Source organism: Sus scrofa, chromosome X, assembly GCF_054392235.1.
Source record: "Sus scrofa isolate SSC_HxYL_T2T_F1_AM1 chromosome X, Sscrofa_HxYL_maternal_Yorkshire_Landrace_v2.0, whole genome shotgun sequence".
In the NCBI taxonomy this organism is placed as follows: domain Eukaryota; kingdom Metazoa; phylum Chordata; class Mammalia; order Artiodactyla; family Suidae; genus Sus; species Sus scrofa.
Genome location: NC_139401.1, coordinates 125,482,577 through 125,503,738, shown reverse-complemented (window position 1 = coordinate 125,503,738; position 21,162 = coordinate 125,482,577). Strand labels below are relative to the sequence as shown.

General features: G+C 42.8%; 1 protein-coding gene across 1 annotated transcript in view; it reads right to left on the bottom strand.

The window, feature by feature from the left end:
- Positions 1-650: 650 nt before the first annotated feature.
- The window catches only part of LOC100524727 (uncharacterized), a 42,284-nt gene continuing 21,772 nt past the window's right edge, over positions 651-21,162 (bottom strand). Inside the window, exons 3-8 of the mRNA XM_085006990.1 lie at positions 18,363-18,588; positions 13,617-13,756; positions 6,623-6,853; positions 6,018-6,502; positions 3,817-3,913; positions 651-2,212 (exon numbers count right to left, since the gene is read on the bottom strand). Coding sequence (XP_084863116.1) covers positions 1,245-2,212; positions 3,817-3,913; positions 6,018-6,502; positions 6,623-6,853; positions 13,617-13,756; positions 18,363-18,588 — 2,147 coding nt within the window. The 3' untranslated portion in view covers positions 651-1,244. The remainder of the gene's footprint in view (positions 2,213-3,816; positions 3,914-6,017; positions 6,503-6,622; positions 6,854-13,616; positions 13,757-18,362; positions 18,589-21,162) is intronic.

Here is a 21,162-nt window from a genome sequence, read left to right as displayed (position 1 = left end):
ACCTTGCTTAGATTTGGCCTAATTATACTCAAGATAACCTACCTTTAATATGATTTTAACAGAGCAGGCTCTGGCTCTCTTAAGCCAGGGAGAAGCCAGCCTAGTAGCTTCTGGGTACCACCTCAAGAGAGTATTACCTTACTCTCAAAAAGTCACTGCAGATAATATGCATAGAACACCTTCATGCACGGTACTAACTGCACTGGGACAAGAGCTCAGGGCACCTTTCATATCCGCCCCAGGTGGAGATTTCCCTCTGGCTTTTCCTTATCAAAAAGTAACTACTAAGCAATTTTCTATTCCAGGTTCTTTTCTCACCTCTAAAACACAAATTCTGGCCCCTGCCACCAACCAAAGCTTAACTATAATCAACTCCCCTAGAAGGAGTTGCAGTTTCCCAAAGCCCCAAACTGCGCTAGCTCAGGGCATTTCTACTTGACTGCTCACATCTGGAGTTTCACCTCATCACTCTTTTGTTACTTGTTCTTAAGGTAATGGAGGACTTCTCACCATCTTCTTGATATGACCGCTGCTTCTAACCTCTACCCGTCAATGGGTATGGGTGTGTCTTGCTTATCTTAGAATTTCCACTATTAACATAGTGCTTTCCAAAGAGAAAATATCCAATTAATACTTGATGAATAAATGAGTCAGTGAGCAGAGTCTTTTATTTATTAAGATTTGTTAAGATTACTCCTACTTTCTTGAATAAGCCAGGCAAGTCCAGGTATATATTTTAACATTACAGAACAATTCATTAAGGTGGTTATGGGAATCCAAAAATTAGGGTTTGTTTAGATTACTCTTACTTCCTTGAATAAACCAAGTAAATCCAGGTATGTATATTTTTATTTTTACAGAACAAGAGACTAAAGTGGTTAAGGGAATCCAAAAATGAACCATCTTTTACATATTTTTCTGTATGGTCTGCTGAATTCTTTCACATTTCCAAGGAAATTCCTACACCAATGTCATGTTATCTTTTTTCCAGATCACCAAATAAGACGGAAGGTCTCCCAATATGTTTTGCAAACCATCAAAATTCTTATTCTTAAATCTTATAAATATTTAGCAATAAGTGAGTGACCAATATCATTCATCAACATATTATAAAGCTAATAAGCCTATTAAAAGGAAGAGCATTTGAAAAATATCAAAAAATAAACTTTCAAGTCGCCCATACAGAACAGAACTCGAAGTTGTAGCAGAGTATTCTTCCCAGCCTCACCCTGACCCTCCTCTACTTAGAACCCTGACTGCCTTCTCCAAACACAGAGTGAAGATTTAGGCTCATTCTTCGGTTGGGGAGAAGCTGCTGAGCAATGCTGCACAATGAACATGCCAGTATTACTATCTACGTGGCCATTTATGGCCCCAGTTCTCTCTTCCTCATCTCTTAAAGCCACCTCATACCAGAATGAGAAGGAAATAGGGTCAGTCCCTTTGATCTTGGCCAAAAATTCCATAACTTTCACCTTGCTGGTTTCAGCATGGGCCCTTTTACCCCACAGGAATTCGTACAGTGGAGGATCACTATTAGGCACCTTCCGGTACTCCAGATAATTCTCCTGCACCCAATCTCTGGTGATGAGTTTCCTGGGCTCCCCATAAATGAAGTGCTCTCTTCCAGCATACACTCCTATTATATTCAAGAAATCCCAGATGCTTTCCTCGGGAGCACAGTTGCCCTCTATGAAGATTACACCCAGGATAATTATCAGGAGACCATTTTTAGGCATGCTCTGGTCATCACTAAGCATCTCATCATGGGTGAGGTCTAGCGAGTTGACAAGGACATAGGAGTGGATTTGGGGGTCCACTTCCTTCACATCAATGCCAGAGATCACCTCTAGGCACTTAGAAGCTTTCTTGAAGATCATGGGGAATTGGCTTTTGTACCTCTTTATGACAACCTTTAGCATTTCTGCCTTTGTGATGGGCTCCTTCAGTCGATACTTAAGGATCATGAAATGCACCAAATCAGCCACCTTCCCATCTAGCAGATCTCTGGGCAAGGATTCGGTGCCTGCTGAGGCCTGAACAAAGTATGTGTCCTTCTCTTCTTGGCTGCTCCAACCTCCATCTGATGTGCTCCATGATGTGGAGGAGGAGTTCTGGGGACTCTGGGGAGGACCCAGCATCACAGTGGCAGGCTCCTGCTCCGGCTCCTGTTCCTCCTGCTGTTCCTGTTCCTCTTGCTCCTGCTTCTCCTCTAGCATGCCCGGGATCAGAGGAGAGGAAGGGGGGGAGGTGGAGGGGTAAGAGAAGGTGAAAGAGCAAGAGGAAATGGAGGTGGTATCTTCCTCCTCAGCTGTGGGAATCTGTGTTACCAGCAAGCTCTCTATCTCACTTAGGGTCTGAAAGCCTGGCTCAAATGTGAGGCGTGGACGCTTTGGAGAGTGGGGCATGATGACTCTTGTTGGAGGCAGCAGGTAGAAGTGCAAGCAGGATGGTGGGAGATGGGATCCCACAGGCCTGGGGTAGAGAGGGGACGAGTCAATGGCCTCAGCATGGAAATGCACCCTTGGAAGCTCTGACAAAGGCTAACTTATAGGTTAGAGGAGACTCTTTAGGGGGTGCTCTAGGGCCTCATACGACTCCTGTCACCCCAGAGAGTTTGTTTCCTAGGAACCTGTAGGAGGATGTAAGAAAGTTCCCCCGGATGTAGCCAACCAGCACAGCCCAAGGATTCCAGGGCTGACTGGGCAGATGAGGTCAGGCACTGTGGGGTCCCTTCTGTTCTGGAATGGGTGGGGTCCTTGGTAGATATTCAGGGTGTGCACCCCACCTTGACTCCTAGCACTGCATAGGCTTCCTCTGCTCTGCTGACCTGAGGACACATGCCTCACACTAAAGCCCTCACCTCACTGTTCCTGGAGCACCTGACAAGCGAGGAGGGGTCGAGATCTGTGAGCTCCCAGCTGTTCTGGAGGGGATGATTCTCTCTGTGCTAAGGTTTTTGATCTTTCCTCTAACAAAGCTTGTGCCCCATCCTCCCCTGCCTCTGTTAGCCTAAGGCAAGAGCTGACATTCCTGAGACAGCCAAGAAGGAAGTAAAGTAGGAACACTTTTGGCCACACCTGCCCAGAGCCTCCCAGCGTGACAGCAAGAGCTGAATGAAGTCTGTGGGTTCCCCTCTCCTCCAGCTGAGGGTACTTGCAGTCCTCACGATGATGCCTGGTAGGTTCTGGGACTCTTCCCTCTGCTGCCCTGAGCCTGGCCCCTTTAGAACAAGCGCTCACCTCCCAGAGACCACCAAGAAGGAGCTGCGGGTACACCATATCTGACCCCTGCGCCCAGGGCCTCCCCGAGCTGACAGCAAGGGAAGGCCAAGGCTGGGTGTGCCTTCAGTCCTCACTCAGGGTCTTTACCTTAAACTCTGGCAAAGTCTATGACTCTTCCCTGTGCTGACGGGATGTGGCTTCCCCTCAGACTGCCACTTTCTCACCTCTCTGAGAACTGGTGGACAAAAATGAGGCACCAAGTCTTGCCACCCCCTCTAGGTCCTTCCAGTGCTAAAATAGTGAGAGCTGAGTCCCCTGTGCCCTGTGGTGAGGCTAACCTCAATCCTCCTTCATGGTATCCATCTTTACTGCTGACAAGGCCTAGGCCACCCCCTGGTGACTGGACATCACTCCCTCAGGCCATGACCTCACCTCTCTGAGACACCTCTTTACCCTTAGAGAAAGTGAGGGCATACACCATATACAGCCAGCCCTGCCTGAGTCCTTGTAGGGCTAAAGACAGGAGATAGAATCCATGGGTCTCTTCCTTCTGGGATTGGAAGTTCCTTTGGTTCTCACCAAGGGTCCTTACCTTGACTTTGGTAGAACTTGGGACTCTTCCTTCTTCTGACCTGAGGTGACTCCCTCAGCTGACCTGTCTTCTCATTCACAAGAAGGCCTTCACCTCCCTGAGACCCTCAAGATAAAATTGAAGAGACGTCACAGCCAGCCACCCTGGCCTGTGGTCTCCCATGGCTGACAGCAGGGGCTGGACCCCTTCTGTTCCGGGATAGGGAGTTCCCTCTGTCTTCCCTAAATGCATTCTTTACTCCTGGCTGGGCTGGGCCCACCTTATCTGGAGACCTGAAATCATTCTTCTCAGACCAAGGCTTTAGCTCCCAGGTACACCTCTACCCATCCCTTGCGTGGAAGGATGGGCATTCCTGCTTGGATCCTTTCGGGATGGACAGTAGAGATGGGGTGGAATTTCTGTGAGACCCCTTCTGTCTGTCTTAGGAGGTAACCTTAGTCCTCCTTCAAGGCCCTTACCTTGACTCCTCACAGATTCTGGGAGTCCCCCCCTTTGCAGATGTCATTAGCTCAGACCAAAGCTTTCACCTCCCTGGGACACTCCAAAGTAAAAAGACACCAAATCCGGCCACACCAGCCTAGGGCCTGTTCTGGCATGCAGAAAGCACTCAATTCTCCCTCAAGGTGTTCATCTGTACTCCTGGAAAGGCCTGTCCTACCCTCTGCTCCAACCCAGACCTCACGTCCCTGAGACACTCCATCCTCTTGACTCCTGGCAGAGCTTGCGGCAGAAGTGAGGGTTCCTCCCTGATCACTCCTACTCAGATCCTCCCAGAGCTGACATTCTGCAGCATCCTTCTTTTCAGAGAAGAGGGAGCCTTCAGGCCTCACCAATGGTCCTTACCTTGATTCCTGCCAAAGCCTAGGAATCCTCCCTCTTCTAAACTGATGTGGCTCCCCCTCAGACGAACACTCTCACCGCTCTGAGACCCACCCCCACACCAAAGTTAGGAAATGCCACATATGGCCAACCTTGCCTGTGGTCTCCTAGGGCTGACAAGAGGGGCAGGGCCAGGCTGGGGCCCCCTCTCTCTAGGATGGGTATTTTCAGGGCAAGCAGAGGCCAAATCTACCTGAGGAGGGAGGCCTCAATTCTCCCTCACAGCCTTCTCTATTATCTTGAGGCCCATCCCCTCAGAAAATGCCTCACCTCCCTGAGGGGAAATCAATAAATGCCACATCCTTCTATGTGGCCTCCCAGAGCTGACAGCAGGGGCAAGTTTCTATGAGACCCCTCTCTACATGGTGAGAGGTCTTCTACATCCTCCCTCAGGGTCCTTATCTTGACACCTGTCAGCATGGAGTACTCCTCCCTCTGCTGACACAGGCACACCCACCAGGCCAAGGTCTTCACCTCCCTGGGAACCCCCAGAAAAAAATGAGTAGGGGCCCACATCAGTAACCATCCGTGGCTCTCCCATGCTGACAGCAAGGGCAGAGAAGTGCTGGATCCCATTTGTGCTGGTGTAGGGGGTGCCCTCTGTCCATAATCTGATCCTGGGTAAAGCCTGGGACTCCTTCCTCTGCCCAGCTGTCCCTGCCCCTTCAGATCTAGGTCCTCATTCCCTTGAGAACCTCCAGATAAGAATAAGGAGAGGCCACATCCTGCCACCCCTGCCCAGGATCTCCTAGAGCTGAGAGCAGGGGCTGAATCCTTTCTGGCCCCTGTCCTCCCTCAAGGTGTTCCTAGTGCTCCCTCAGATAAAGGCCTCGCTGCCATGAGGCCGCCCCACCACTTCCTAGAGGGAGCAAGGGAGCCTCGCTTCAGACGGCCACTGCCTGAGTCCTCCCACAGTTGACTGTGGGGGCAGAGCGGGGGTTTCTGAGGGTCCCTCTGTCTGCAGAAGATCTCATCCTCCATCCTCAGAGTCTTCCTATTTACTCGAGGGAGGGCCTGCACCCTCTCCCTTCTTTTGACCTGAGGATGGTCCCTCGGCCCATGGCCAGCGTCTCAGGAGATGAAGAGGGGCCCTGTGGCCCACAGACTGGCTCCAGCCATCTCAACGCTGGCAGCAGGGACAGGCGTCTGTGGGCCGCCATCTGGGCTGTGAGGCCCCTCGGCCCTCCATGAGGGTCCCCCCTTCACACCTGCCAGAGCCTGGACACCCCCTCTTGTGACCGGAGTCCAGCCCCGACGGACGGGGCCTCGGGCCCTCGAACCCCTGAGACAGAGGGTCCCCGAGCTCTCCTGGGCGTCCTCACCTCCACCTGGCCGGCCAGAGACTCCGCCTCCGCCGACCCGCGTCCCGCCAACGGCCCTCGGCCCGCGCGGCAGAATTCAGGACGCGTCACATCCGGACACCTGCGCGGCCCTGGCACGTGGGCCGAGGGGCCCGCGTCCTCCCTCCGGATCCCTGCCTCCAGGCCGCGCGGGGCTGGGCTCCTTCCTGTGCTGCTGCGGAGCAGCGCCCACTCACAAGCCTGCCCGCCCTCAGACCCCAGGGGGAAGTCGGACACGGAATGCGCAGGAAGCCTGCCTGCCGGCCCGCCGCCCACCAGGGATCCCCCCGCCCCCCATGGCAGGCCAGGCCGGCGAGGCCTCCCTCCTGGCCCTCGGACTCCCGGACGTGGAGGGCTGAAGCGCCCCCATGGGACCCCTGTGCCAACGGCTGTGCAGGAGCCAGGGCGCAGGCAGCGCGGAGCCCACGCCCGCCTCTGCCGAGGGCCGCGCCCTGCTCCCGCTGGGCCTCACCTTGAAGCCTAGCCAGGAAGCCTCTCTCTTCTGACCTACGGCCGCTCCCCTCGGAGAAAGCCTCGCGTCCCTCAGCCGCCCGAGGTGAACGTCCCCCCAACACCACAGCCGTGACCTTGCTTTGGGTTTCCCAGGGACGACTGCAGGGGCAGGGCACGGCCAAGGTTCCCGCTCTTTCTGCAGGGTGGAGCCAAGGTTCCGGCTCTGTCCACAGGGCGGAGCCAAGCTTCCCGCTCTTTCTTCGGGGCGGGGCCGAGGTTCCCGCTCTTTCTGAAGGGGGGGGGCCAAGGCTCCTGCTGTTCTTTCTGCAGGCCAAGGCCAAGGTTCCCGCTCTTTCTGCAGGGCGCTGACAGGAGTCCCACTCTGGAGTGGAAAAACCACTCAATCCTAGCTCAGAGTCCTCACCTTGACTCCAAGCACTGCCTGAGCTGAACAGTGTGATTTTGGGCTGTCCTGCCTCTTATCTAACACTGCATTGTCCAGTGTGATGATTTTTTATGGCCCTTATTCATAGTGAGAAATACACTGTACATTGTATATCTTTACCAAGTATATATGTAGAATGTGTGTATGTGTGTCTGTATTTCATGAATACCTACCCTTACTATTGGTGATTCATTGTGATACTATTCCATTTTCAATCCATTTTTTATATTCTGCTAAAATTATGTTATATACATACATATCTCTTAAAGGCCAGTCATTTAGCCACTAGAGTGGTTTCAAGCCATCATGAGCAGACTCGAGGCATACTGTCTCAATCAACCCATCTTTCCTGCTGTCCTGTCATTAACCCAGGTACACTGGCATCTATGGTCTGAGAAGCAGCCTCACATTACTACAGTGAAGCAGAAGTTTTAAAAACTTTGCTCCTCCCCATCCTGTCATCTGCCTTCTGTTACAGTCTACAAACTGTCCCCAACCTCTTTTAGGCCCAGAACTCCCTCACACCAAACACAAGTTCAACATGGTCCTCAGTCTCCTCTAGAGGCTTCTCATGTTTTGTCATTTAGATTTTATTATGTATATTTGTGAGATCTTTTTTTATTCTCACTTCTATGGTTTTCCTGCCTTGATTTTGGGAGAAGACAGCTGCCCAAGTTTGATTGTTATCTTGGCAACTACAAGTAAGGCACTAAATCTGTAAGAATTGACATCTTTACAATAATGTGTATCTCATCAATAAATATGATATACTGCTCTGTTTATTTGGGACCTATTTTACCTGAATCTATCAGTAAACTTTTATAGTTGCCTCTATAAAGATCTCAGACATTTTGTGGTGATTCTTTTCAGGTAATTTTTTAATTTTATTGCTATCGTGAATGGGATATTTTCTATTACACATTCTAATTAGTTATTGCTTTTATGTGCAGGGCTCTGGCTTTTGCTATAGTGCATTTATACTATCCTTCTGAGGTTTCTTATTCATTTGAATATTCCACATGCTTGTTCCTTAGAATCGTCTACATACATAATATTACCACCAAATAGGATCTCTTTGTGTTCAATATTGTACCTCTTTTTTTTAAATATATATCCACATATCTGGCTTTGTGTTCCAGTATCATTTTGAATGGTAAAGATATAGCCTGTATTTATATCTTTTCCCTGACTTTAATGGAAATGCTTCTAACATTTCACATTAAATCATGTTTGCTGTATAGACTTTAGGGAATGGAAGTCCTTGTAATCTAAGTTTGCTAAAAGAATTCCTATGAACTTGGTTAATTGTTTTCTGATCCCATTGATATAATCAAATGTTTTTCTCCTTTTATAGGCTGAAACGTGTACCTGCAAATTCATACACTGAAGTCCTAAACCTCAGAAGCTCAGAATGTGACTGAATTTGGAAATAGGGCCTTAAAAGAGGTAATTCAGGTAAAAATGAGGTCATAAGGATGCGCCCTAATCCAGTATGACTGGGGTCCTTAAAAGAAGAGGAGACTGAGAAGCAGATACAGGTAAAGGAAAGATCCTGTGAAGACAGAAGGAGAAGACAGCTATCTGCAACCCAAAGAGAGTGGCTTCAGAAGAAACCAACCCTGCCAACACATGGATCTTGGATTTCTAGTGTCTAGAATTAAAAGTAAATAAATTTCTGCTGTTGAAACCATTTAGTCTGCGGTATTTTGCTACGGCAGCCCTAACAAACTAACACACTCCTTTAATTTGTTAATGTAGGGAATTACGATTGAAAGTATTTCCTAATGGTAAATCATGTTTTCATTCCTCAGACACAGTCTGTTCATTTAATTCACTGTGTGTTGAATATGCTATTAATCTGTTTAAGATATTTACTACTGTATGGGTGAGTTTGGTTCAAGTGTTATTTTCATGGGGAGCCCTCATCTGGCATTTGAATTAAGGAGAGCTAGCGTGGGAGAAGTAGCTGAATAAACTGCCCATCATTTCCTCTACTTTAGAAGAGATTACATGAGATGGTGATTTGGCTCTCCCTGACCATTTGATAGAACTGGCTTTCAAACTGCTTGTTTTGGAGCATTTAAGGATGACTTATACTTTGAATACAGTTCCAGTTGGTATTGTTCAATTAGAATTCTCTATTTCTTTATGAACCATCTTTTTTTCCTAAAAAGTGGTCTATTTCACTTAGGATTTCAAATGTAATGGCATGATATTTATAATAAAAACGCAGCACAGAAATTCTAAAACATACACACCAGTAGAGAGAATAGTATAATGAACCCAATATACCTGATACTGGGCATCAACAATCATCAATGCATGGCCAACATGGTTCTAACTATACTTATATCCACCACCACTACCAATCTTTGCGGCTGGAATAATGCAAAACAAATCCAAGACATCACACCTTTTCTTCTCTAAATATTTCTGAATGCACTCTAAAAGATAAGGACTCTTTTATAAAATGTAAATCCAAGGCAATTATCAACCCTAAAAATTTTAAATAAGTCATTAAGATCAAATATTCAATTATTTTTCTCATTTACCTGATGATGGTGTATAGATATATAATTTATAATTTCTCTTCTATTGGTACTCAAATATGACCTATACATTGGAATTACCTTTTTCCCCTAAGTTTTTAATCTACAGTTTCCCCCACATCACTTTTTCACTACAATTAATTTTTATTGTTTAAAACACACAGTTCTGGTGTTCTGTCTTGTTTCCCAGAGTCTGGATTTTGCAGATTGCAACATTTTGGTATCCTTTGACATGTTCTTCAGCTCCTTATACTTCTTTACATTGCGAGTTAGAGGTAGAAGCTTGATCAGATGTTTTTAATGGTTTTTTGAAATGCTTTTTTTGTTTTACGTTTTGCAAGACTACTCCATAGGTGAGGCTGTGTCCTCCCAGTAGGAAGATACATAGTGTCTGGTTATCTCTCTTTGTGCTGATGCTGGCAGTCATTGATGACCGTTACATTGATCCGTTAATCCCTTAGGGCTTGAAGAACGATAATTTCACATTCTCTCCTTCCGTCTTAGTTTACTAGCTGCAACACCCCTACATGTAGAAACTGTTCTTTGTCCACCATTCAGCTATCTTGAGGGAAAGGTGTAATATATTTGTTGTGTTTTCTTATAATATTTAAATCTCTTCTGTATCTCTCTTTTGTACAATTTTAAGTTATAGTATTTATTTCTGCTTTTATCTACAGTAACATATTTTTAAAATTTTTCTGTATTATAAAATTTTCAAAGAACTGGCTTTCGTTATTTGCTTCTACCGTTTTCTAGTTTATTATTTCTGCATTTATCTTCATTATTTCCTAACTTCTACTTAAGTTTAACATGCTTTTTATGCCCCAGCTTCCTGAATAATTTGGATGTTATAGACATTTTTTACCTTTTAATATATCTATTTAGGGCTATATATTTCACTCTTAATAGTGCTCGGGCTGCATCACACAGGTAAAGTTAAATATATCACCTGATTACACATATTATTAGAATTTTTCCAAATATATACAACAACTAGGAGTGTTAAAATTATTTTTGATTAGGATATGAAGAATATGAGAGATATATAGTGTTATTTGGAGGAGGTTTCCAGTCCTAGGGGTACTGGGGAGTAGTTTTTGTTTTTAATTATAGAAGAAACTTGACCATATTTAACTGCTGATGACAGAATTGGATTTATATCAGGAATGTGATGAAGTTTAATATTACAAAATCTGTCCTTATAATTGGCCACACATATAACAGTCAGGGATTGGCCAGGAAAATATAAATCATGGTAAATATTTAATGCAGAAAATTGGTTATAAAAGTAATGGAGAAGCTAAACAGGGGACAGTTGGGGGACCCAATAATTCGCAACATAAAGAAGTCATTCCTACCTCTGGTTGGAAGGGCAAAGAGAAGAGATAGCATTACTGGAGCCTGCGTGTTAGATCAAACTGACAGGGATGGAGCCATGGAAAATATGTAGCCATTGTGGGGGAGATTACTTGATGCAGAGGAAGAAGGAAAAAAACTGGCTGTTCCATACTCCTGGGTTTAAGATCCCGTTGGTTGGCCTGTTGGCAGAACCCAGATGGCAGCAAAATGTTGGCCAGCCTAAGAATTGCAGATTGTAAGATTCAGCCTGTATACGTACACACACACACACACCACATTTTTTGGCCGCATCCATCGCATGCAGAAGTTCCCGGCCCAGGGATTGAGTGCGTGTCACAGCAGTGTCAATGCCAAATTCTTAACTGCTACGCCACCAGGGGACTCAGCCTATGCATATTAAAGGGCAGAGAAGAGGACAAGTGAGGGATGAATCTGAGGGCAGTTAAGCCCAGGACAAGCATACCACACTGACAGATTAAATGAAAAAAAAAATCCTATCTAAATTGATACAGAACAGTGTTCAATAATGTATACTGCTCCTTCTTTTTTTTTTTTTTTTTTTTTTTTTTTTTTTTTTTTAGGGCTGCACTCAGAGAATATGGAGGTTTCCAGAGTAGGGATCGAATCGGAGCTACAGCTGCCGACCTACACCACAGCTCACAGCAATGCCGGATCCTTAACCCACCAAGCAAGGCCAGGGATCGAACCTGCATCCTCATGGATACCAGCCAGGTTCATTTAGGCAGAGCCACGACGGGAACGCCTGTATCCTGTTCTTATCCCACACCTTCCCAAGTCCAGGCTAGGTTAGGTGCTCTTCTCCATGCTCCCATAAGCTTTCTGTACTCCCCTTCTCATCACTGAATTATTTCCCAAGATAGGATTGACAGTTTACTTGTCTATCTCCTTAGACCACGCTATGTCTCTCACTGTATCCACAGGCTCTGCATAGTGCTTGGATCAGAGTATTCACTGTAAATATTTGTTGTTGAATCATTTGATTTACCATTGCTTTTGAATTGTTAGATAAAATACACAATTATTTTAACTTCATAATTTTTCCTAAGTTGAGTATCACACAAAAGACATGATTGCACAAATGTAAACACAGAAATTAATTATGGTAACTGCTTCCAGCTAGTCAGATTACACTCTTAAAGTAATTAGCATCAACCATTATCCAACCAAGGAACTGCATCATTCTGAATGTTTACCTGTCAATGTTTTAGAGACATAATCTTGGAGACCTATGAAAGCTAGGAAATGAAGGAATCATGGAACTTATATGTTGACAGCCTCAAGAAAAAGGACTTGAAAAGTTAGTTTTCTTTTTCCCCACAAATTATTTTAGTAATGGAATTTTCTCAAAAACACTGTGGGTAGAAAATAGAACTATTAATCTCAGAGATTGACAAAATATATTTCGTCCAGGATTTAATAGAAAAATAGACAAGGCCACCTAGACTGGGTGTCCTAAATGACCCTTGCATTACATGGCTATCTAGCTGGAAAGAAATTCTCTGTAGTACACCATTCCCAATGGTTAGATCATAGATTCATAGCACAGGGACCTTAAAGGGCATCCAATCTAGTCATCCATTGCAGTTTAGACACAGTAGTTGTTAGAAAGTTCCATAACTGGTTCCTGTGTAACCATTTATTCATCAGTTCTAGTTCTGCTTTGTGGAATCACACTGAGTATTTCTAAACAACCACATGACAACCTTTCAGATATTTGAAAATAGCCCACAGGTTCAGCTCAAGTCTTACATGTCCAAAATAAACATATTCATTTCTTTCAGGAGATTCCCACATATCACAGCATCTAGACCTTTTCTGTCCATTACATTAGCCACTAGACACTTCTAGTTATTTAAATTAACTAAAATGAAATGTTTACATCTTCAGTCACACCAGCTGTATTTCTACGGAAGTACTGAGAGAGAACATTTCCATCATCATCACTGCAAAACTACTCTTATTATTCAGTGCTGGTCTAGACTTTTTCTCGGTAGGTTAAGAAAAATTCATAATCTCGGAGTTCCCATCGTAGCTCAATGGTTAATGAACCCGACTGGTATCCATGCAGATGAGGGTTTGATCCCTGGCCTCGCTCAGTGGGTTAAGGATCCGGCATTGCCATGAGCTGTGGTGTAGGTCGCAGACGCGGCTCAGTTCTGGTGTTGCTGTGGCTGTGGTGTAGGCCAGCAGCTGCGGCTCTGATTTGACCCCAAGCCTGGGAACTTCCATATGCCATGGGTGCAGCCCTAAAAAAAAGAAAAAGAAAAAGAAAAACTCATCATTTGGCAAATTATAAGTTAGGCTGGGTTTTGTTTTTTTGGTATCTTTCATTATCTGGTATGTACCTTCTAGAAGCACTATACTTTGGGGTTTTCCCCATAGATCATTGTATTACTCACTGCTCAACCAGAGAAGCAGAAACACTGAGATCCAAGTCTTCATGTGAAAATAGTGTTCTTTTCTGTGAAATGTAATGACCTATAAATTTGACTTCTATTTCTAAGCCTGCGGATATCTGCTTTGCAATGTTGCAGCTGAACTTCTTGAAGAATTCTAATGACTCTCTGAAAAGGTTAGTACAATGTCCATATATGTTTTTATTTTTATAATTTACTAACAAATGCACTGCTTGAGCACAGGCAGCTCCTGTCTTGGCATTCAGGCCAGAGAGTTAATAATTGTACATACACTACAGGAACAGGCTCTGGGGACAGACGGGAAAGACAATCTGCCACCTTGGGTCCCAGCACTTACCCCATGTGCAGTCCAATCTCTCCTCCTGATCCACAGCCACTGCCATCACTATTGTTGCTTTTGCTCCTGTCATCACTGCCCCCAATCTGGGCCAAGAGTCCAGCCCTGCCTTCCTGTTAGGGGCCTGTGGCACTGGGGACCTGCAATAAAATGAAATACAATTAAATATTCACTCCCTCCATGAACATGGGAAGGCTTGTCAGGGAAGTATTTTAATGGTAGATTTAAGAGGTCATAAGAATATCAACTGAGGCAGTAAGGCAGTTGTGGAAGGAATGGAAAAGAGTGAACATATTAAGAGTGTTTCCTTTGAGACTCTCCTCATAGGTAACAGAAACTCAACTTGAACTTTATGCAAAAAGGCAACATTACTAATTCACATAACCAAACCAAAGGTGTGCCTTTCCTCAGAACAGTTGGAACTGAGACCTCAAATACCACCTGGCTGCCTGCTCTGAAGTTCCCATTCTTTCTCATGTGCCTATCCTTGTAACCGAGGACACTTGGATGCTCTACTAGTTTGACTGAAAGGAAGAAGCAATTTCCTTCCAAGAAGACAGAGATGTTCCCTAGAGGGAAAGAGATGCTAAGACAATAAAACCAGACACTATAAACTTCAGAGACATAGTCTCTAAACAAACTCAGACTTTTCCCAACATTTTATAAATACAGATGGAGACAACTTAACCCACCACCTAAATGAATCAGAAAAAGAACAAAAAAACCCTAGAGTCAGCAGAAGGAAGGAAATCATAAAGATCAAAGAGGAAATCAATAAAATAGAGATTCAAAAACCAGCAGACAAAATCAATCAAACCAAGAGCTGGTTCTTTGAAAAGGTAAACAAAATTGACAAACCTCTGGCTAGACTCACCAAGAAGAGGAAAGAAAAAACCTAAGTAAACAAAATAAGAAATGAAAAAGGAGAAGTCATAATGGCTACTATAGATATACAAAAAACCGTAAGAGAATACTATCAACAATTATATGCCAACAAATTTGACAACCTAGAAGAAATGGACAACTTTCTAGAAACTTTCAGCCTGCCAAAACTGAAACAAGAAGAAATAGATCAACTGAACAGACCGATCACTAGAAATGAAATTGAATATGTCATAAAAACACTCCCTACAAATAAAAGTCCAGGAGCAGATGGCTTCACAGGCAAATTCTACCAAACATACAAAGAGGAACTTATACCCATCCTCCTTAAACTTTTCCAAAAGGTTTAAGGAAATAACACTCCAAAAGACATTCTGTGAAGCCACCACCACCCTCATTCCAAAATCAGACAAAGATACCACCAAAAAAGAAAACTATAATCCAATTATCTTTGATGAATACAGATGCAAAAATTCTCAACAAAATTTTAGCCAACTGAATCCAACCACATATCAAAAAGATCATACACCACAACAGGTGGGATTCATCCCAGGTTCACAAGGATGGTTCAACATATGCAAATCAATCAACACCATACACCACATTAACAAAAGAAAAGTCAAAAACCACACGATCATCTCAATAGATGCAGAAAAAGCATTTGACAAAATCCAACATCCATTCATGATAAAAACTCTCACCAAAGTGGGTATAGAGGGTACATTCCTTAACATAAAACCATGTATGATAAACCCACAGCAAATATAATACTCAATGGAAAAAAGCTGAAATCCTTCCCACTGAAATCTGGAGCAAGACAAGAATCCCCACTCGCACCACTGTTATTCAACATAGTATTGGAAGTCCTAGCCACAGCAATTAGACAAACGAAAGAAATAAAAGGCATCCAAATAGAAAGAGAAGAGGTAAAACTGTCACTGTATGCAGATGACATGATATCAACCCAAAAACTACTTGAACTGATCCACAAGTTCAGCAAAGTAGCAGGATATAAGATTAACATTCAGAAATCAGTCGCATTTCTGTACACTAGCAATGAAATATTAGAAAAGGAATACAAAAATACAATACCCTTTAAAATTGCACCCCCCAAAAATCAAATACCTGGGTATACACCTGACCAAAGAGGTGAAAGACTTATATGCTGAGAACTATAAAATATTCATCAAGGAAATTAAAAAAGACATAAAGAAATGGAGAGATACTTCATGCTCCTTCCTGGGTTGGAAAAATTAATATTGTAAAAATGGCCATACTACTCAAAGTGATCTACAGATGCAATGCAATCCCTATCAAATTACCCAGGACATTTTTCACAGAACTACAACAAACAATCCAAAAATTTATATGGAACCACAAAAGACCCAGAATTGCCAAGGCAATTCTGAGGAACAAAAACCAAGCAGGAGGCATAACTCACTGAGACTTCAGGCACTATTACAAAGCCACAGTCATCAAGACAGTGTGGTACTGCTACCAAAACAGACATACTAGAGAAACCAGAAATAAACCCAGACACCTATGGTCAATTAATCTTTGACAAAGGAAGCAAGAACATCAAATGGGAAAATGACAGTCTTTTCAGCAAGCATTGCTGGGAAACCTAGACAGCTGCATGCACATCAATGAATCTAGAACACACCCTTACGCCATGCACAAAAATAAACTCAAAATGGATGAAAGACTTAAATACAAGACAAGACACCATCAAACTCCTGGAAGAGAATATAGGCAAAACGTTCTCTGACATTAACCTTACAAATGTTTTCTCAAGTCAGTCTCCCAAAGCAACAGAAATAAAAGCAAAAATAAACCAGTGGGACCTAATCGAACTGACAAGCACAGCAACAGTAACCAAAAAGAAAACAAAAAGTCAACTTACAGAATGGGAGAAAATAGTGTCAAATGATGCAACTGACAAGGGCTTAACCTCTAAAATATGCAAGCAACTTATACAACTGAACAGCAAAAAAGCCAACAGTCCAATTGAAAAATGGGCCAAAGATCTGAATAAACATTTCTCCAAGGAAGATATACAGATGGCCAACAAGCATATGAAAAAAGGCTCAACATCCCTGATGATTAGAGAAATGCAAATCAAAACTACCATGAGATACCACCTCACACCAGTCAGAACGGCCATCATTAAGAAGTCCACAAATAACAAGTGCTGGAGGGGGTGTGGAGAAAAGGGAACCCTTCTGCACTGTTGATGGGAATGTAAGCTGGTACAACCACTATGGAAAACAGTATGGAGGTACCTTAGAAAACTATACATAGAACTACCATATGACCCAGCAACCCCACCCTTGGGCATATATCTGGACAAAACTTTCCTTGAGAAAGACACATGCACCCATATGTTCATTGCAGCTCTATCCACAATAGCCAAGACATGGAAACATCAAATGTCCATCAACGGATCAGGTTTGGATTAGGAAGATGTGATATATATATATATATATATATATATATATATATATATATATACATACACACACACACAATGGAATACTACTCGGCCATAAAAAAGAAGGAAATAATGCCATTTGCAGCAACACGGCTGGAACTAGAGACTCTCATCCTGAGTGAAGTAAGTCAGAGAAAGACAAATATCACATTGTATCACTTTTATCTGGAATCTAATATATGGCACAAATGAACCTTCTTTCCATAGAAAAGAAAATCATGGACTTGGAGAATAGACTTGTGGTTGCCTAGGGAGAGGGGGAGGGAGTGGGATGTATTGGGAACTTGGGGTTAATAGATGCGAATTATTGCTTTTGGATTGGATTAGCAATGAGACCCTGCTGTGTAGCACAGGGAACTATGTCTAGTCACTTATGACAGAGCATGATAATGGGAGAAAATAGAATGTATACATGTATGTGTAACTGGGTCACTATGCTGTACAGTAGAAAAAAAATTGTATTGGGGAAATAACTATTAAAAACAATAACAAAATGTAACTTCAGACAGAGAAAAAAAATACAGATGGAGGCTGCAGAGGGCATACCTAAGTGGAAGAAGGAAAATTTTACATCTTGCTTTGCCTATCCTGAGGTCTTTCTTCTGATATAAGGAAGCAATACATCAAGAATGTTTCCTGAAGGCAGAATATCAGAGGTTTGTAATTATCTGTCTTTGTGTTGTCCAACCTTTGTTCACGTCCATTAAATCTAATAATAAAGAGCTAATTACAGATGCTAAAAAATTATCCAAATACAAACAAAAAAAAAAAACAGTAGAAACACTATACTCAGAAAACCCACATATCTGTACTACACATTTTTTTTTTTTTTTGGCTGTTCCCTCGGCGTATGGAAGTTCCTAGGGCCAGGGATCAAATCCAAGCTGCAGCTGCAGCAATGCTGGACCCTTAACCCACTGCACCAGGCCAGGGATGGAACCCCCAACCGCCTCAGAGACAACACAGGATTCTTAATCTGCTGTGCCACAGTGGGAACACCTGTACTATACTTTCAATAAGGCTTTATACCTTGCTAATGTATTTATACATAAGGAAGGTGAAGGCTGAAACAAGTAGCTGATCTTCCTGATATTTTTTAAGACAACATGGTTGTATTTTTCCTTGGACCCACAGGATGATCCGCATAGATGGGAATCTGAAGAGTGTCCTAATGTGAGCTCCCTATCAGAGATCAGACACTAGATGGAAGAGTTCAGTGCTGTAATTTTTCTACTCATTCGGAGAGTAAACCAAATGGAGGCATTAAAATTAGGGTGTGGGTGTGACAGTTTGCCCACAGTTTGCCTGGGCTTGCCAGGGTTTGTGTATATGTGAGTCTTCCCTTATAGACTGTACATTCTAGAATTAAGTACGTGTATTGACACATGATAAGTACTCGAGAGAAAAAATAAACGGGGGTGGAGGCACTAAGGATTGCTTTCAGCATCCAAACACCCATGCCCCACTTCATCACAGGAATCATAAGACTAGAAGTCAGGATCACACATTGGTAGCCAAAGGTGACTGACTCCAGCAAGCCAACTGAGGACAAGGCAAGTTGGGGATGACCATGTCCTGGCTTCTTTCTGTCGCTGACTGCTATTTTATGAGAAACAAGCAGAGTCTTAAAAACTGCACCCATTGGTTGTTCCAGCTTTTGAATACTTCATTCCTATATTTCTCTCTCCACTAAAATGTGGCATCTTCTTTTCCCCTTGGAGCATCTTATGAAAAATAGGTTCTTTTCTCTCTCAAGTTCAGTTTCTGTAGTACACTTACATAATTATACTCAAAACATTTCACTTGAGTGTACTCCTTTCTCCTCTTATTTGTTTCTGATATTTTATGGAAAATTACTGACTTGATGAAACACTCTAAGTATATCTTCAGGCAAAAGAGGAAGGAGTGGATTTACAGACAGTGCATAAACCCAACATTATGGATATCTTCCAACAAACTGATATTTACAACGAGCAGGCAATTTCTGCCCTACTTCCAAGAAGACATAAAATTTTCTAGAATCCACAACACATCATATGGACAACAGAAAGAAATTTCAGGCAGCTATTTCCTCATGAAAAAGGGACAAAGCAACAAACCCAAAACTTCCTGGGATATCAAAGTCGTTACACCAGGATAGGATATTAATTTCAAATATAGTTTAAATGTTACAACTGTCAGAATAATAAAAAAAAATCTTGAAGTAAATACTAAAAATTACCCTGCAGTCTAGGCTACTTTACTCTTCTACATTATTTTCAATATTTTAAAGATAACCCTTTAAAGTGTAAATGTTTATTATAGAAAATATGAAAAATGAAAAAAATCATGTAAAGAAAATAAAAAATTCACCTGCAATATACCACCCAGGGATAAGAGACTTTAAAATACTGATATATAGTTGAACCTTGAACATAGGCTGAAGTGTATGGGTCACTTTTTCAATAAATATGTATAGTACTATACCATCCACAGTTAGTTGAATCTGCAGATATGGAATTACAGATATAGACGGTGGACTGTAAAGTTATAAGCAGATTTTCAACTGTGTGGTGGGGTCAGTCCCTCTAACTGCCCCCCATTGTTGTTAAACTGTATTATGCAAATACAGAAGACCTCTTATTTATTGTAAGCAGTCTAAAAAGTCAGTTAAAACAGAAATAAAAAATTACACTAAATTTTTTTGGAAGCTGTGCTGGTGGCAGACAAAAGTCCCTGGGCCAGAGATCGAATCTGTGCCACTGCAGTGACCTGAGCCACAGCAGTGACAACCCCAGATCCTTTATCTGCTAGGCCACTAGGGAATTCCTATATTAAATATTTTAATAGACTTTATATGTTGCCTTTTCAGATTGGCTTCTTTCACATAATAATATGTATGTCCAGTAAGATTCTACCATCTGTTTTCACAGTTGATAGGATGATTTCTTTTTGCTCTGAATAATATTCCATTGTCTGGAAGTACCAGTTTATTTACCCATTCACTTACTGAAGGACATCTTTGTTGAATGCAGGTTCTAGCAATTATGAATAGAGCTGCTGCTACAAACATCCATGTGCAGGTTTTTACATGGACTTAAGTTTTCAACTCTTTTGGAAAATAGTAAGGAGTATGATTCCTGGATCATATGATAAAGGTATGTTTAGTTTTGTGAGAAACTTTCAATCTTTCAAAGTAACTGTACCATTTGGCTTTCCCACCAGCAATGAATGAGAGTTCCTCTTACTCTACATCCTCATCGGCATTTAGCATTGTCAGTGTTCTGGGTTTTGTCTACTACTCTAATGCTTGTGTAGAGCTATCTCATGGTGGTTTTAATTTGCAATTCCCCAATGACATATAGTGTTGAGCATCTTTCATATGCTCATTCGCCATCTATATATATATTCCTTCGTGAGGTGGCTCTTCAGGTCTCTCATCCATTTTTAATTGGGTTGTTGTCTCTTACTGTTGAGTTTTAAGAGTTCTTGGTATGTTTTCACTTACCGTCCTTTATCAGTCATGTCTTTTGCAAATATTCTCTGCATTAATTGATAATTGTTTCTTCATGGATCATGCCTTTGGTATAGTATCTAAAATGTTATTGTCATACCCAAAGTCATTTCGGTTTTCTATGTTATATTCTATGAATTTTATAGTTTGGCATTTTAGGAGTTCCCGTCGTGGCGCAGTGGTTAACGAATCCGACTAGGAACCATGAGGTTGCGGGTTCGGTCCCTGCCCTTGCTCAGTGGGTTAACGATCCGGCATTGCCGTGAGCTGTGGTGTAGGTTGCAGATGCGGCTCGGATCCCGCGTTGCTGTGGCTCTGGCGTAGGCCGGTGGCTACAGCTCCGATTCGACCCCTAGCCTGGGAACCTCCATATGCCGCGGAAGTGGCCCAAGAAATAGCAACAACAACAACAACAACAACAACAACAACAACAAAAGACAAAAAAAAAATTTTTTATAGTTTTGCATTTTACACTTAGGTATGTGATCTATTTAAGTTTTGTGAAAGATCTGGGTCTAGATCCATTTTTTGCACGTCTATGTCCAGTTGTTCTACCACTTTCTATTGAAAAGACTATTTTTTTCTCCATTATATTGCCTTTGCTCCTTTGTCAAAGACTAGTTGATTATATTTAATTGGGTTTATTTCTGGGCCCTCTATCCTGTTCCACTGATAATGTT